The sequence below is a fragment of the Ctenocephalides felis genome, unplaced genomic scaffold, assembly GCF_003426905.1.
Source record: "Ctenocephalides felis isolate EL2017-DRISC unplaced genomic scaffold, ASM342690v1 CF-g0.4_SCAFFOLD_01604, whole genome shotgun sequence".
Lineage (NCBI taxonomy): Eukaryota > Metazoa > Arthropoda > Insecta > Siphonaptera > Pulicidae > Ctenocephalides > Ctenocephalides felis.
Genome location: NW_020537758.1, coordinates 23,434,318 through 23,452,870, shown reverse-complemented (window position 1 = coordinate 23,452,870; position 18,553 = coordinate 23,434,318). Strand labels below are relative to the sequence as shown.

General features: G+C 28.7%; 3 protein-coding genes across 4 annotated transcripts; 1 reads left to right on the top strand and 2 right to left on the bottom strand.

Annotated features, from left to right (window-relative positions):
- Positions 1-224: 224 nt before the first annotated feature.
- LOC113372828 (zinc finger matrin-type protein CG9776) lies at positions 225-6,323 on the bottom strand. 2 transcript variants are annotated; one of them, XM_026613166.1, is made up of 11 exons: positions 6,023-6,323; positions 5,787-5,964; positions 5,357-5,594; positions 5,044-5,272; positions 4,405-4,598; positions 3,375-3,550; positions 2,966-3,107; positions 2,679-2,891; positions 2,041-2,552; positions 1,605-1,871; positions 225-1,307 (listed from the first exon to the last, which is right to left on the bottom strand). In XM_026613166.1, exons 1-11 carry the CDS (start codon positions 6,087-6,089, stop codon positions 323-325), a joined length of 3,201 nt encoding a protein of 1,066 aa, XP_026468951.1. In that variant the 5' UTR covers positions 6,090-6,323; the 3' UTR covers positions 225-322. The 2 variants fall into 2 exon arrangements, with proteins under 2 accessions (XP_026468951.1, XP_026468952.1); XM_026613167.1 differs by having other exon boundaries at positions 4,405-4,595.
- A 275-nt stretch (positions 6,324-6,598) lies between these two features.
- Positions 6,599-10,117, top strand: LOC113372830 (exocyst complex component 5). The gene is made up of 12 exons (XM_026613168.1): positions 6,599-6,836; positions 6,894-7,127; positions 7,198-7,395; positions 7,467-7,715; positions 7,783-8,000; positions 8,124-8,330; positions 8,402-8,561; positions 8,694-8,926; positions 9,157-9,346; positions 9,417-9,573; positions 9,753-9,913; positions 9,992-10,117. The coding sequence occupies exons 1-12, from the start codon at positions 6,804-6,806 to the stop codon at positions 10,088-10,090; spliced, it is 2,139 nt and encodes a 712-aa protein (XP_026468953.1). The 5' UTR covers positions 6,599-6,803; the 3' UTR covers positions 10,091-10,117.
- Positions 10,118-10,373: 256 nt separating this feature from the next.
- Positions 10,374-17,756, bottom strand: LOC113372831 (NPC intracellular cholesterol transporter 2 homolog a-like). Its single transcript, XM_026613169.1, has 4 exons — positions 17,548-17,756; positions 12,117-12,227; positions 10,613-10,788; positions 10,374-10,517 (listed from the first exon to the last, which is right to left on the bottom strand). The coding sequence occupies exons 1-4, from the start codon at positions 17,621-17,623 to the stop codon at positions 10,434-10,436; spliced, it is 447 nt and encodes a 148-aa protein (XP_026468954.1). The 5' UTR covers positions 17,624-17,756; the 3' UTR covers positions 10,374-10,433.
- Between the last annotated feature and the right edge of the window lie 797 nt (positions 17,757-18,553).

Below are 18,553 nucleotides of genomic sequence, written 5' to 3'. Positions count from 1 at the left end.
AATATGCATTTAGAACAGTTTTTCACTTCAAAATATATGAAAAGTCATAGCCTTACAACCATAAATTGTGGAATATGCTTATGCATCAAAGCATGTTATGGTACATTCCAAACAGAAGCAAGATTATTTATGTCTTTTCAAGAACTTTCATATAACTGAGTTGAAGAAACTGAGTTATTATTATTAAAACACTAAGTATTAAGCAATATAGTTTATTTCTCCCATTTAGTTGAGAATGCGATTATTTTTAAGAAAACTTAAAGAAACTAATCATAAAATTTGAAAGTAACATATAAAGAAATTTTTCATCATTGAACAAATCCTAAAAATGCTGTGCTGTGATGTCACTCTCATCAATACCGAGCATTGCAAGATCATCCATTTCGGGATGATCTTTTTTATCAGAAATCGCTTCATCTTTGGCTTCTGCACTTTCTTGAACTTCATCTACTGGCATAGGCGGAGGCACTGCTGAAACTGACGTTTCATAGGCTCCAGTTGGTAATGCAAATGTATAATCTGTATAACTTTGAGTTTCCATTTGATAAGCAGGAACCATCATCGGCATTGGTGGAGGTGGAGCCACAGGATTTTCATCATTCTTATCATCACCTTCTTTGCGTTCTCCGGGAAAAATTATGTCTAATGCATCTGCAAAGTCTTTAGGTAATTCTTTATTGGGAGGTGCAGCATTAATAGGAATCTTAATTTCATCTAAGGCAGACGGAGATTCAATACCAGGAGGGAGTTCTTGCTGAGTAACAAAACCAATAGGAGGATCTTCATATGAAATATTTGGTGGTGGTGGAGCCATATCAACAAACATTTGATCCGAATGACCTGAAATGAATGGAGCAGGTGGAGGCTCCATTGAACATTTGATGGTACCTGCTTCCATGGCTTTCTGAATTTGAGCATTTATCTCATCCCGCTTCTGAAGAGCCTTCTCTAATCCAGTTTTTTTATCACCATCATCATCATTTTTGGGACTGTCATCTTTTGGTTTCGATTTAAACACAGGCATACGACCAATGAATGGAAGTTTTTTGTTTGAAGCTTGTGCTGAGTTGGATCGTTTGAACTTAGACTTTTCTTTCTCATCTGAAGAATCTGCATCTGGATTTTTATATTTCTTTTTCTCATATTTTGTTGGTTTTGGAACTGGTGGAGGATTTGTGATAATTCCTGCTTCTACTCTTGATCGATGTTCAGGAGATCTACTTCTATAATGCCTTCTATCTGGGCTTCTAGAATATCTTTTATCATAATAGCGATTTCTGTAATCCCCTGGAGACCTTCTACGGTCTCTAAAATCAGATTTAATTGGTAAGATAATAAAAACTTGTTCTTGTGATAAGCAAAGTTGTGCGTGGTTGAATTATTAATTGATTATTTTATTGCTGTAGTACATAAAATAAAACTCAAAAAGATACCATTTGTAGCTTCTGTTGGTGGTTTTCAATAAAGTTTGAAACAAAACTTAATATTTTAAGGTGCTTTTTAAATAAACAAAACACTAAAATATTATCAAAATTAAATCAAGTACAAAAATAAATAAGGATGAGTTGCTTTTTGAAACTGAATGATATATAATGAACACTTACCGGTAATATGATCGATCTTTGTAATAATCTCTATCTCTTTCCTTTTCTCTGTCTCGCCTTTCCCTTTCTCTTCTCTCATTTTCTCTTTCAGCTTCATATTTTTCTCTGTCTTTGCGAGCCTCAGCTTCTTCTTCAGCTTCGCGCTGTTTTTTTGCTGCTGCTTCAGCTTGTTCTCTTATTAAAGGTATAACAGAGGGTTGAGGTGTCACTTTCTGAAACTCTGCTTCTTTATTAGCTTCTGCTTCTGCTTCTTGACGCATTTTCAATCTGGAAAATATAGTTAACAGTATAGTCAATTCAATCATGTTTTAATTTAATTAACTATTTACTTATGAGCAAGCTATAATAAATAAAAAATAAATATTATGCCAGGATCTTGTCAAATTAAATTTGAGCGTCTACCATAAAGAAAAATTAATCTTTATCATAAACCTACCTCATTCGTAGAGCTTCAAACATCTTTTTGTCACTTTCAGTCAAAACGCCTTTATTAGCCATCCATTGCATCAACATTTTATCATCCCGTTCTGGCTTTTGTGGGCTACTAGTTTTCTTCAAGGATTCTTCATTTTTACTTGTCTGCCATTTACTTTGTATTGACTCTTTCTCAAGTTCTTGTTGCTTTAACTTATTTCTCATAGCAACACGAATAGAACTCCCTTTATCTTCACTCATTTTATCTGAACTATCAGTTTCACTATCAGAAGAACTTTCTGATGTTGAAGATTTCGACTTCTTGTGCTTCTTTGACTTCTTCTTACTCCTCTTTTCCTTCTTGGAATGTTTCTTTTTAGATTTGGGTTCACTTACTTCTACAGAAGCAGAATTTTGCAAGAATGGTGGATCTTTCTTGATTTTATCTGGATTAGAATTACATGATCGCTCATAAGCTTTCTGTCGATCAGCCATCCAATCAGTTTCCCAATGAGGATTTTGTTCCGTAAATCTCTGTCAAAAAAAAGAGTGAATTTAACAGCAGCATAAATGTTTCGATTAAGCTTCTTATTCTATTTCTTATTTTATTATTATTATTTTCCAGCAGTATATTTTAACAGTTTTTTGAAATATATTTACCATGTAAGATTTTGCATGACCTTTACTTTTAAGATGTGCAGAAGCACAATGTAAATCTCCAATCCATTTATTGCAGAGTTTGCAAAACCATGCCGAAGAAGCAATAAAATGTTGTAATCCTCGAATAGGCAAACGCTTGGTTGCAGCGCCAGAAACTGGTGCAGGTTCCTCGTCATCTTCATTTAAAATTTGATGCCAAGGTGCTTCCAAACCCTAAATATTCAATAAATAACATTTTAAAATATGGAATAATGTTTAAGGCACATTTCACAGATTGATATACTAACAGGGCCAGTTTCCATGTTCAGCAAATGTTCTGGATCATGTAAATGTTGCAAATATTCCTTAGCTGTCTTAGGAAATACATTGCAAGTTTGACACCAATGCATCTCAGGATCATAATGTATGTAGTTATAGTTTTGCTTTGAGCTTGAACGATAAATGAAATTTTAAAACAATTGTCTATATTATCAAAATATTTTTTGATTATCTTAACTTTGTAAACTCAATCAAGGGAAAAGCATATTTTATATATAACAAAAAATACGGCATTTAATATTTGTAATAATTTCATCTGTAACGTTTTCATAATGATGAAAAAAAAGTTACACATCAAGTTTCTTTAAGAAGGAGAAAATGTTAACTCCGCATGATGGTTCTAGACAGTTCATCTAATTACTATCATCACATAATCACCTCTTGTCAGAAGAAAATGATCTCTCCCCATTCTTAGTAGATCTCTCAGGGCTGCTGTCAGATCTGGCATCAGATTTTCTCTTTTCATTTTCATTCTCCTTTATATCTTCACCAATAATTCCTGAGAGCATATCAATGACATTGTTCATTGTCTTCAGTTTGTTGCTGATCTCCACCTAAAAATATATTTAATTTGAAGTAATTAAAAAAAACAAAGAAGTTACTGAATAAATTTGCATATGTAATATACATACTATTCTTTAAATAACTATACATAATGGTGATCAAAAAGGCTTCAAGAAATAGCAGAAAATTATAAATATATATATATATATATATATATATATACATAATCTAATATCTATATTATATATATATATATATATATAATCAAAATGATACAAATAAGAACATAGATACATAATTAAAATTATAATTTACAAAATTTTGCTACATAACACTTTTTTGCATAACTAATATTCAAAAGTGAAATTATGCACCAACAATACATTGATAATGAATACTGATTTTATTTCATTTTATATTTCTTCTTTTCTGGCACTGAACTTCTTTGGTGATCATTGCACATTTCCTCTCAATCTTCATATTTCTTTCACTTAACATTACAATAAATAGAGTATAACCACAAGTAATACAAATTAAATAAAACCATTGAATTTCTTTTTGCTCTCAAATTATTAAAATAAAATATTTAATTTGTTTTACTTTACAGAAGCTATCTTCTACAATCTATATTACAAAATACAGTACAATTAAATTCATATTGATAAATTAATATATAATATATTTGATATTTGCACCCATAGCTAAGCACAACACTATTTTCACTTATAATTATCATTCATCACTTTTAGCTTGAATCACTTCAAAATATTTTCACAAAAACATAAAAACATGATTGAAATAGTTTCCTGCTTTGGATGAACAGTCTGCAAAATTTTCTTTCTCTGTGATATCAACTGTAAAATAATTATTTCAAATAAAAAAAACTCTGCGTAAATTACTATACCTGAAGTTTAGAATTTTCTTTCAGAAATCTGTAAGTATCGGGACTAGGTGGAGTTCTCGTTGATGCTTTCAATTCACTTCTTTGATCTTTCAGCACTTTCAACTCACGTTTTAAGTTGTTCACTTTGCGCAGATACTCATCACGTTGCTTGAGCAGTGTCACTCTTTGCTGTCGTTTCTCAGAAGCAATTGCTGCTATAAGAAAAACCATAAAATTCAGTTACAAATATAAATCAAAATAAGTAATACGTTTCAAACTTATTACTTACCAAATATTTCCTTTAATTCAGAATTAATAATTTTACTATAGTTTGAATATAATTAGCCACATGAAGTAAAACTTACTCTGCTTTATATGTAGTCTATCACAGAACAAACAAATTTGTCAATTAAATATTTTTGTAAAACTAATAAAATATAAATAATATTTGTATTTGGTATAGTAGGAAAGTTTTTTTCCATTTAATATCTCTTCCCTGCTGATTTTCATTTCACAGGCCTGTCTTACTTAAATTCAAAATAAAAATATAGAATAGATTGTCATTTCAAGTTGTAATTCACATAAATCACAATCTATTCTGCTCTTATTGCTCTATTATACTCAAAATCAAATATAAAAACCTTCAGAAATAATAAGTACCTTCACGTTTAATTGTATCAGCAGTTGGCTGAATTTGTGCAGATTGCTGAGCTGGTATTGAGACCCATTGTCCTTCTGCAGTTTCTGGCTGAGGCGGTGCAGTAATCATGGTTCCAATCATTGGAGGAGGATGAGCTGTATTCGGTGCTATATAATTTGCACCCATATAAGAATTTGTAATAAACGCTTCATTTCCAGGAGCAGGTATATACGCAGGAAATTGAGGAGGCTGTTGAATAAAATTTTTTTAATGCTTCTGCTGAATAATTATAATTCAGATTATGTGTATAATAACTTTCAATATATGACTTACTTGATTTCCATAAGCTGGAGGCGCCTGCGTATATTGTTGTGGTTGATAATTATTACTATTATAAACTTGAGGACGATCCATAAATTGATTATCAGATTGATCTCTATAGGATCTTCTGTCATATTGTTGGGAATCACGAGATTGACGAGACCGTTTAGATTGTGGCGGAGAAGGCGAAGAGGGAGATCTACGACTTCTGTGGGATGACCTCCTTTCATAAGAATCCTCCCGCTCATAACTATGATACATAAGCATTTAGATTCATTTAGCAACTAAAGACAAACTAAATGTCTTAATTTCATAACCAATGTTGAATGAAATATGGTGTTATACCTGACATTTACTTAAAAAATTAACAAGTTATTGATACTATGATATCAATAGAAATAAAGCAATATGTATCAAGTAAGTTACAGTTCATTAATATTACCGTTCACTATATCTGTCCCTCGATCGTTTAGGAGACCTGTCTGAACTCCTATCGCGATCATGTTTGTCATATCTATCTTCAGAACGCTTTGATCTTGAAGGAGAGGATATTGATCGTTTTGATTTTTCTTTATCAGATGTATTCCCAAAACCAGAATCTTTGTAAAGTTTTGATTTTCCTATAAATATAAATTTGAATAAAATTTGCTTCGAGTAGATATATAAAAATTTACATACCTGTATTGGGAAAATCAAAATCATCCTGCGGTCCAACACCGGGTGGAAATAGTGACAAATTATCCATTGTTTGTATTCAACAATCTAACACAAAAACTCGAGCGTACACATTGGATGTCAAAATCCTCACACTTCTTACATACGCGTTGCCACTCAAGATTTTTATTATTATAATCGATTAATATTATGAATTGACTAATTAAGATTTATAAAATTAACATTTTAAGTTAATAATAAAATAACGTTAGCGTCATAGATTAATGAAACAAAAACATGGCTGCGTACGGCCGGTTATGTAGACATTTTTATCTAGGGTTATGCATATGCAGTAAGGAAACAGGGGTTAGTCGGTTAGTCCCGCGTTGCCATCTTCGAAAAATCCCAAAAATCCGTTAAAGTATATCCGTTAAGAAAGAGACTACTTGTTTATCTATGACTGCAGCCATAGATAAATAAGCATGATGATCTATGGTCTTAACTGTCTCTTCATAAAATTTGACGTTTAACTTGACACTTTACGATGCAGAAATTAAAATATGAATAAAAAATCTCATATTAGAGATGACAAAGAATTTTTATTATCATATCGTTTCAAGTATATTATGTTTGTGGTTATTTATAGCTTTATAAAGTTTAAAACATAATCAAGAAGTTGAATTGAATTAACCTACATGCACATTTAAAAAAAATCCTTTTATCATATGCATTATAATTTTTTAGCACTTTTGCCAATTATTTTATTGATAATATTTATGATAGTAAAAATATAAAGTATTTCAAGATGATGATGCAACATATGAAAGAACTGGAGCAGGTATTATTTATGATTTTATATTTTCACATTGTAAATTTCATACCCAATATTTTAAAGGAGCCTTTTAATACTGAAGAGTTTATCGATCGATTAACCTGGCGAACGTTGAGTGAAAGTGGTTCACAGAAATTTGATCCAGATTTGTTACATGATGCTTTTAGACAAGCTATAAAGGACCTTAAAATATTACAAGAACGGCAACAAAAAAAATGTGAAAAACTCGAGGCACAGGTCATAGAAGAAGAACAGAGCCATGCTCAAAAGCTGGTTACATTATTGGATAAACATCAGGTTTGAATATTTTTTTACAATCAATATAATTATTAATTTTAAAATGTACCTGTTAACTTTTATTTTTTAGAACTCTGTACGAATGTTTCATGAATTAGATGAAAAAATTAACTCAGTTTCAACCAAAGTTCTTCATCTTGGCGAACAATTGGAAAGTGTAGATGCACCTCGCTCTAGAGTTGCTGAAGCTCAAAAACTTATGCACTACTTAGGCGAATTTTTAAGTCCTGGGCCAGTTCTTGCACCAATATTTATTGATAAAAGCAAGGTAGATATTGTCCATCATCAGTGATTGAATTGATAAATCTTATTTATAATTAAAATGAATATTTTTTAAAGCTAAGTGAAGCTGCAGATATCATCCAGAAACTTCACTCAATTGCACAAGATTTGCCAGTAGAAAAATTTGATTCAGCAAAAAAGAGAATTGAAGCAAAATATGATGAAATTGAAAGAAACCTTATTGAGGAATTTGTTCGAGCTCAACAAGTAGAAGATATAGATAAAATGAAAAAATTAGCTAGTGTTTTATCTCATTTCAAAGGTTACTCTCAATGTGTTGATGCATACATAGAACAAAGTCAAATAGTAAGTCTAAAATTCACACATTCAATTTGAATACAATATTTTTAAACCAAACGTTTACGACTTTTAGAGTACTTATGGAGGAAAAGATATTTTCTCGGGAATTGTTCCTATGTGCGAAAGAAATAATAAAATTATTCAATCTGTATTTAGTAGTCCACAACAAGTTATGGGTAAATTTGTGTTAAATATTTTTCATTTAAAAATTCAGCAATTTACAGAAAGCAAATTGTCAGATAAGCATGACCCAGAAAAATACCTTAAAAATTTAAGTGAATTATATTCCAGGTAAATATGTTAAATTTACTACAAATGTTCAAAATTCAAATTATATATATATATATATATATATATATATATATATATATATATACAATAAGCATACTCTCACTTTATGAATATTCATTTTAGAACTGTTAAATTATCAACTGATTTATCGAATTTTGATTTGGGATCAGAGGATGATTATTTGTCCAAATTAACAACAAATATATTTTCAAAATATTTGGATTCTTATATAAACAATGAAATGAGTTGTTTAAGACAAAAGTGCTCCCAAATATTACAAAAATTTTATGATAGCAAAAAACATGTTAAGAAACAACTTCAAAGTGGGGGGTATGTTATAAATTATTACATTAGAAATAAACTAATGTTGAAGATTATAAATAATATTATAATTTTATAAGATTTCAAGATTTACGAAGAGATCTTCAAGCTAAGCTAGCAGCAAGAACTAATCTAAATATAGCACAAATTGAAGACTATGGAGGAGAAACATTTTTATCGGAGGAGCTCGCTATCAACATTCTGCAAGAATCAAAAACAGCTTTGAATAGATGTTTAATGGTAGGATCTAAGAATTCTTATTACATTTGGGTTTTGAAATTTGTTTTGAATTAGATATATCTAAAGTAACAAATGTATTAAAAGTATTTGGTTTTGTTGAGTCGATAATCAAGCATAAATTTATAATTTTAGTTATCAAAAGAATCTGAACTTCCCACAAATATGGTATTACTATCAGATCTTCTATTTCACTTTTTGCTGACTGAGCATTGTGACTACGCTCTAGAATTAGGATTGCAAGGCGTTCCATTAGGAGAGAACAAGACACCTCCACAGATTTACTTTTTTGATATTATCAGACAGTGTAATACAATTGTTCATTTGCTCGAAAAACTTTTGACTGATAGTGTTTTACCAAGCATTGTGTAAGATATTACTCCATGTATTTTGTTGTATATATATATATATATATATATATATATATATATATATATATATATAATATCAAAAAAACATGATTTTTTTAAAATATTAATAAAAACACCATCTTGAAACTTTATATAAATTAAATTATTTTTAATAAATAATATTTTTATTTGTAATAGCAAAATACTGAATATTTTTTAAAAAATCATACAATGTTTTGTGTTTCTAGATCAACTCCAAAACATGCAGATTTTTTGCAAAAGAAACGATTTGCAGTGGAAAGTCTTGAAGTGAAATTGGATACAGGTTTAGATCGATCTTTGAACGCTGTTATTACATGGGTCAAAAACTGTTTACAGAATGAGCAAAAAAAAACTGATTTTAAACCTGAAACGGATGTTGATACACTTCCTACACAGGTACAAAAAATTATCATTTTTAATCAGTTTTTTTACTATAAGAAATCAAGAAAATCGTTTTATATTATAGCCCTGTCAAAATGTTGTGCAATATGTAACGTCTATAGTTAAAAAAATACGCGAATGTTTGGATGGTAAAAATCTAAACTCCTTGATGTATGAGCTAGGAGTAAGATTTCATCGAGTAATATATGAGCATTTACTGCAATTTCAGTACAATTCTGCAGGTAAGAATATACTTTTAAAAAAATTCAGTTATATTATATAGAATATATTATATATAATATTTTATGAATATTAAAATATGTTTGGCTTTTATAGTTAATTAAATTTCTTGTTCTACAAATGTCGATATTACATAGTATTATCTGGTAAACTATTATATGGACTGTGTTTTCATTCACAGGGGCCATGATTGTGATTTGTGATGTAAATGAATATCGGAAATGCGTTCGGAATTTTGATTGTGAAATTGTTGTCAAATTATTTGATACAGTTCATGCTCTTTGTAATTTATTACTGGTGAAACCAGAAAACTTACAGCAAGTGTGTGAAGGTGAAACCCTTGTAAGTTTGTTATATAACGTGTGCGTACAAATTGACTAATTCTATATGATATTAAGAATAGTATTTCTTTTATTATAGGCAGAGCTGGAGTATTCTATTTTATCGAACTTTATACAGTTACGTACCGACTATAAAAGTAATAAGTTGGCTACATATCTGAAAGGATTAGCAACATAAGGCCGCATTTATTAAATAAAATAAAAAATATGCTTTAATTAAAAAATTATTGATCTAAATTATTTGATAATTTACTCATATGTGATTTAAAAGAAATTATATAATATGTTATAAATTAATACTCTAATTCAGATACAACTTGTTTAAGAGCTAATATTTTGTTCTAATTATTTTTAATTAATTAGCAATGATTTGTTTTATATTTAAAATTGTATTAAAAGGTATTGATTTATATAGTGCATTAATTAAATATCAAAGTTATATCAAAAACTGTTTTATATTTATATAACTTACAAAAATATGATTGTATAAAAAGATTTTTCATAGTTATAACATTGTGCTATTATTGGATCTTTGATGGTATCAAGACGCAAACAATGTCTTCGCCATTTTCATTTTGCAATTCCCATCTTACTTTAACTGTTACCTAAAATTAAAAATAGAAATATTAAATATAAATAATTAATCAAATTTCATAAATATGTAATATTTTTATAATGATTTTATGGACAGTTCACTTACTTTAGGATATTGCTTCAGAACAGGTAAGATAGCAGTGTACTTTTGAGTTTGTTCTGGCTCTAACGGACAAGATAAGCCTGTGCCATCACATGCATTTGGATGAGATAATGGGAAAGGAATTGGCACATCAAAAATCTCACCATGCACAACTGTGTTCACTTTTCTAACTTCAGCCGCTAAAAATATAGTGATATTCATATATTAAAATTATTTTGGATGGAGTTTTAATTTATATTAAAATGTATTAAATGCAAGAAATTTATTATTATATTCTTAATAAAGTTCAAATTTGCAGAAATTTCAAATATGCAGTTATGACTAAAAGTTGCACTGAAACGCAAATTAAAATAGTTTCAGTTTTCATTCAACTTCAATATTTTTACTTTAATCATACTGTTTAAATATATAAAAATTATTTGATTAAAAATATTTCTTGTAATAAAATCAGCCACAATAAAATGTAGAAGACAATTAAAATAATAATTTTAATAAAAATAATTAATATTAATTAATAAGTCAATTGTCGTTAAAAAATACGCAAGGATTAGGAAAATTATTCTCGTAGAGGCATCAGAAAGAAAACTAACAAGCTTGTTTTAAATCAATCGTTAGAATTTCTCCGAAAAAAATCAATCAATTGTTGAATAATTTATAAAATTTTGAATTCATAATTCGAAAATACTAAAATGCACCGTTTATTACAAACATCATTTATAAGCATGCGGATAATTGATATAGTATGAATGAAATCAATAGTTAATTCGAAATCGCGTAACTATTCGTAATAAAAAATGTAATAACTTTTATTCCGGATCGTTGAATTTTGATATAAAATTTATCATTTCTGAAATAATGTTATTTATGTCTTGTGGTATATCGTATAATAAATTTAAGAATTACGTGGTGCATGTGAATATAATTCAAAGAAGTGTTATTTGATATGAGCAGACCATGAAATGTTATATCAGGTCTCACGTGTCATGTGAAATTTAGCACGCTCGATTTATTTTTTATTCAAGTGTAAATATTCTTCATTTCTAATGAATTTTATTGTCTTATGTTGATTTATCAAAAACTACAAGCAGTTATAGACTTAAACAAGTTATACAATGAAAATTGATAAATATGAGTTCTTGGAAAAAATTTCAGTTTCATTGCTGTACTTTTACAGAAACTTACTTTATTACTACATGCTAAATTAAAGCATACTAGAATCTATTTTTATGTTCATCGTTTGTGATTATTGAGCCTTTAAAATTATTTGTTTTGTTTATGCACTGAAAATGAATCTCGATTCAACCAGAAAAATAAGAAAAACTTGTAGGAATAGAACTCCATAAATTTAATCCTATTAGATTATGAATAAGAATAGTTATTTTGTTAGAACAATTATTTAAAAAAAGTGAAATATATTAAATCTAAATAAATGTGTCCGTGATGTGTATATAATAAAATACAATTAATTTCATATATTATTTTTTTCACAAGCTTTTGTTTTACTTACAAGTCTTGAAATCAATTTCAATGGTTACATTTCTGCCTCTTCGGAGAACGCACGTTGATTTTCCTTCACATCCTGACACCCGTACTTCGGAAAAGCTACCTAATGTTGATCCTGTAAAAATAAAAAGGTATACATGAAAATATTTAGTATTGAATTTTTTACATTTTAATGACTCTTTAAATGACTTACCATACTTATTTAGAATGACATTATTTTTGTGCAACTATGTTAATATAAATTACACTTATGTACACAATTACAAAAAGAAGTTAAAATTGATTAGCTTTTCATGAACATTTTGAAATAATATTTTGAGTTTGAGTGAGTTTTTTTTCCAAATGATCATATTGAAGATCTGGTACATATAAAAAATATGAATATGTAAGATATAATAAAAATGTTATCTAAAAGTTTCTATAACGGTTTTAGATAATTCTAGAAGATAAGAAAATTGTATTTATAATTTTCTCTATAAAAACATATGTTTTGTAGTTGTACGAAATGTTAATTTTGCTTAGAAGTACTTATTACTCGATTCCCATAATCATCATAATGATTTAATATGTAATTTGTTATCGGCAAAATGTAAAACGTACCAAAACATTTTTTTACTTATTTTAAAAATATGCATCATAATGCATTACAATGCTTTGTTAGCATGTAATTTATTTAATAAACTGTGCTTTCAAAATACTATTTTTAGTAGCAAATAGTACCAAATATGTATCCATAATTAAAAACTCGAAATATAGTGCAAAACATTAATTATGATAACCAATTATCTTCAAGTTTGACGTTCTTAGTATAATGCGAACAAATTAACAGATAAATAATTGATGAAGAGATAATACTTTTTAAGCTTTCCATTATTTGAACAATAAGTAACAGTTAGAAACTACATAGTTTACATTACAATTTAATTTTAATGTAATTCATATGAGTATGTAGAATGAAAGATGTAATAAACGTTGATTTATCTATTATTCATTAATTATTTACTAATTAATTAATATGTATATTAAAATTTATATTGTTAGTTCAGCTAATTCGTTGAACAATATATTGAAAGAATCGGAAATAAACCCAGGAACAAAACAGAAAATTGTTTAGATAATTTTTAAAAACAATATCAAAATGATGAAGAAAAAAGGAACCGCTGAAAAAAGATGTATTAAATATTGTGGAAAATATATTTGTTTATAAGCAATATATATGCATGATGCATACAAATAAACATCGTATCAGGAAATGCATGGAATGATTTAATGTTTTTATATGCAGCAAGCGTCTAGAATCGATGCATCTTAATTGTTTCTTTTTATTAGCGGCATTGATATTAAAATAATCTTAAAGCTTTTTTTGGACAAGCATAGATATTTTTTTGCAATAAACTAATAATTATTAGTTCCAACGTTAAGGTTAGAAATTGGCACATACAGGTAAAGCACTAATAATAATAAGAATTCAATAAAAAAAATCAGTCAAAAAATTCACAACATAAATCGTGAAAATGTAATTTTCGATTATCAACGAGAATTTCAAGAATAGATACAGACAATTGTCTGTTTGGATTTGCTTTGTTTGAATGTAACCTAAATTCAAACAAAGCAAATCCAAACAAAGCATGTATTAATAACCAACAATAAGTAAGAATTGTTGTACATTTTTTGCCAATTTCTTTTTTTTTCTAAAATGAGGATAATTAAATGAATACGATATCGAAAATATTTAAGTTTACTTGTCTAATATATTTTTTAACATCATATTATAAAAATATGATAAAAAATAGTTGTGTTAAATTTAAGTTGTAAGTTAACATTTATATTAAAAAAATGATAAAAATTAAAAATGTTGAAATAAGTAATCAATAGTTACCACGAAAAATCAAACATATTCAAATTTAATATTATTTTTCATCTACAATTGACGATGGTCGCAAGGCCAGGATATACGCAAAGAGTCTATTTTATTAATATTTATTAACTAAAACAAAACGCTGTTTCAAGTTATAAATTACTAAAACTAGATGTTCACTTGCCAATTTCAAAATAAAATTCTATAAATGACACCAGTTAAACAACAAATGCATTTTAGTATTTGTGATTGTTGTGTTCTTTAAAGATTTAAACTACTTGGGCCAAATGAGTAAAAATTAAATCTTAAAGCCAACGATTAATTAGAAACGTCTTTATCATTAAGGAAGACAACTAACTTATAAAATTTTAATTTATGTATTAATTTATATCAAAGGAACGATAAATATTATATTTCTTGATTTATATCTATGCCTTTTCCCTTGCAAATCTTCATAAAAAAAACTAACAAATTGGTTATATGATATGAAGAAATAGCACACCAGACCCTATATTAGTGAATACTAAGTTGTCACTAGACTCTAAATATTTTCTTATTTTTTGTAAACTGACCCTTCGCTTTGAAGTGAAAGAAGAAACAGGTAAAAAGGGTCTGTTTTCAACATGTCGAGTATAACCTTTTTTTGCAAAAGTGGTAGTGACAATGTGAGCAATTCGTTCTCAACGAAATACGAAAATATAAAATTTTAAGCTCGAAATATATGTATGAATACTGAGACTAGTATTCTGCCTCGTTAGCGTCATAGTAATTCACATCTAATTGTGATATATTTTTTATGATTCTTTGCTACTGATGTAATATAAGCTAGTATAAAATCTGAGAACCATCTTCAGTAAATATAAGGGTCTATTTTAGAATAAATAAATACACTTCGCATTTACCATAAATATTTGTCTTTTCTACACGAGAAGTCCAGTTGAACTTGAAATTCTCGATTTTCAAGTGTAAAAGCTAAAACTTTATCAATATTGACATCAATGTAATATAAATCATTAGATATGTGAGAAAAAATCTAAATAATTCCAAGCAGTTTTTGTCAAGGAAGACCGTTCAAGTAATAATTTCTTTAATTATTTAGACCTTGAATGTGGTAATCAAGAGAAACCGTATGACACTACTGAAGCTGGACTGGTTCTTTTGAGTGTATTTATATAATTTGAAAGCAAATTTATTATATGAAATTATTCCTAATTTGTTTTTATCTATCATGTGTAACAAATTAATATTGGTTGTGCATGGTATGAGAATGCAATTTATATTAATGATCATGATGAAGTGCGTGCAGTTGCATAGTAACAACACTTGAATTGAAAATATTGAACAAAATTATTATATTTTGAAAAATGGAAATTTGAAAGAGCAATTTATATAATGGCACATTGTTGGAATTCTATTATCATTATTATTAGTAACGTGTAACGTCTTGAGAAAGACAAATTGATTAGAAACTTAAATTTATAATTGCTTAAAAATTTGAATCACAAAGCAATAACGTACGTAATAGTAATTAATAGTAGAAATTTCAATTGTGCATAATCATTTTTTAATGGTACAATGAAATGTATTTAGCTTTAACATTAGATTTCTCGATCTCGAGAAATTTATTCATTCTATATGTTATTCATGGGGCGCGAGTTTGCTTTTTATTAAAAAAAATTGATGGTCAAATTAAATTTGAAGATTTTTATTTTTTCCAAATTGAAGTCTAATATGTAAACCCTATATGAACCGAAGTTTTATTTTACATAAAAAATCTCTTTAAACACTCTTTTTTGGTATTAATGAATTATGTGACTTTCAAGGCACAGAGGACTATAATGTTCTTCTGTGCATAAATTGGTTGGAGATTCTGAGAGAAGCAATGGTCATGAATATTTATATTATTCGAAGAAAGCCATTATTTGAAAAAAAATTTGGAAAATTTGGAATGTGACCTGAAAGTTACGTAGGCCCTTAGAAGGTTAAAAATCGCTATATTGTGAAGCAAACGCGACATCGTTACCACATGTTTTTTTACCTAAAAATTATTTGTTGTAAACATTGCTCACTATTGTAAGTATTAGAGATATGCCTGTTTTACACCGAAGAATAAAAAAATCAACTAGAATGATTAAAGATTGTCTAAAAACGCAATTGAAAAAAAATTAATCTAATTAATGCGCGATTGTTTTTTTTTTCATTAGCTCAATTTTTATGTATTTTCCTTATATTATACATTACATATTCGAAATTTTTGATAAAAAGTATACAGTTTCTGTTATCAATTTTTTTAAATATTCGATAGGTCAAGGTTTTGTAACGATCTTCTTTAAATAACAAACTTATGTGGAGAAGCAGATAAAAATGGCAATGATAAGATGAAAGTTATCCTGTAGAAACGATTCCCAAGAACTTCCTGATTTGTAACTCATTGTCAGAGATATAAGTACAACATGTTTTTGGTGATAACGATTGAGATATTTACCGCTATTATCAAATATTCAACCGATTTTATTTCAATAAAGTTCATGTTAAAATGAGTCAGTTTATTAACTGAAAATGGTAGAATTGAACAACAAATAAAACTAGCTGTAAGTGGAATTCTGTCTTAAGGCAATTAAGGCATCGTGCCTTAAGGCAAATTGCTGGAACTTCCCGTACCAAAAATTATTATTTTTTAAAAAACGATTAACATTTTTGAAAAAAATTTACTTCGAAAAAATAAGATTTTTGAGAAACTATAAATTGGACAAAAAATTACATTTTTTTGAAAAAAAAAATTAAATAAATTTTATAATTAAAAATATAAATCGACTAAGCGCCGCGTCGCTGTTTAACGAATAAACATTGGTACGGAACCCATTGGAATGTAAACTAAATTTATACTCATTGCTAAATTTATACTCTATAAAATATCTGATAATTTGATGTGCATATGTCTAATGATCATTTTTGACCGCCAAATGGCATTTTTATTTACTTTATTCGTTGGATCCCCGAAACCGTTAGACCTGCCCTTATGATCAATTCTTCATCTTGTCAATATAAGTAAAATGTTTTTTGAATTATTAAAATCGGACGCTCCGTTCTCTTAAAAACTGAGGTACCGTTGTTGGCACTTTTTGCCCCATATCTTCGGAACGGCTAGACCTGCCTCCGCCAAAAACTAATCAGCAGGTCTCGTTATCAATACGAATCGAATGCTTTTTAAATTATTTAAATTGCTTCATCCGTGTTCCCGAAATCGTCGACGAAAATTTGTATCCGCACACACATACATACACGCACACACACACACACACATACATCCATTTTTTCTAAGGTATGCCAAAATATTCAGAAACCTCTGAAACGTAAAGATATATAAAAATTTTCATTTTCGAATTTTTTGCGATTACTATAACTTACCTTACGGGAAGTTAAAAAAATTCATTACATTATTTAAATTACACAAATTAGACGTATTTAAAATAGTCGTATCATAATTATTTTAGTCTAAAATTCAAAACAAGAGCAAATTAAATACCTCAATGACTCGACACAAAAAACAAAGGATAGTCTATAAAAAACAACTCACCACAATCTTCAATCGCTGCACTGGCTAGACCAGCGACGAGGCACACTGCCAAAACGGTGGCTGTCGTCGACCACATATTTCCGAACGAATTTAGTTTGATATTTACAAAACTAGAACAGATTTTAGGTCAGCACTGATAGCGTGACAAGTTTGAGAGAAATAAGAATCACGAGGTCTGCTCGGCACTCGCGTGTTACTCTCACTGGCGAAGTCCAGGCTCAGACTGATCGCCCAAGAGCGGTCGATTCTGCAAAATATACTACGGACTACGGACGAACAGAGCGAACGGCCGGACAGACGACGTCCGACGTCCGACCAACGGTGACGTCATCGTTTGTGCTTCCAACTGACACATATTCATCAAGTTGTTATTCTTTTGTGTGACAAGACAAGAGACTAGATGTGTCATGCCTGCATTCACCATTTGGTTATTCGATGAATAAACAACAGTTGAAGATTATCGATAACATGCACAACGAAACAGAGCTTTCATTGTTTGATAACAAAGTTCGACGGTGTGACTCATTTGCATTTTATTACCTTTTATTTGATACTGAATTATTCATATGCATATTTAATTCGTCTTCATTTTGCATATGTTAACTATGAATATTTCCAAAACTGTAATTTTAATGGATATACAGTAAAACCTCCTCCTTCGCGGTGGATACGTTCCGTAACTATGGCATCATGCCTTAAAGCAAATTGCTGGTACTTCCCGTACCGTAATTAAAAATCTTGGCACTGAACCCAAAAAAAATTATATAGAATGTGTACACATTATTAAAATCTCTATACAATATCTGGCAATTTGATGTACATATGTCCAATAAACAGTCATTTTTTAACTTCCCGTAGGGTAAGTTATTGTAATGGCCCAAAATCTAAATTAAATTTTTTTATATTTCTCGACTTTTTGAAAGATTCTGAACATTTTGGCATACCTCAGAAAAAATGAATGTGTGTGTGTGTATGTATGTATGTATGGATACAAATTTCCAGTCAC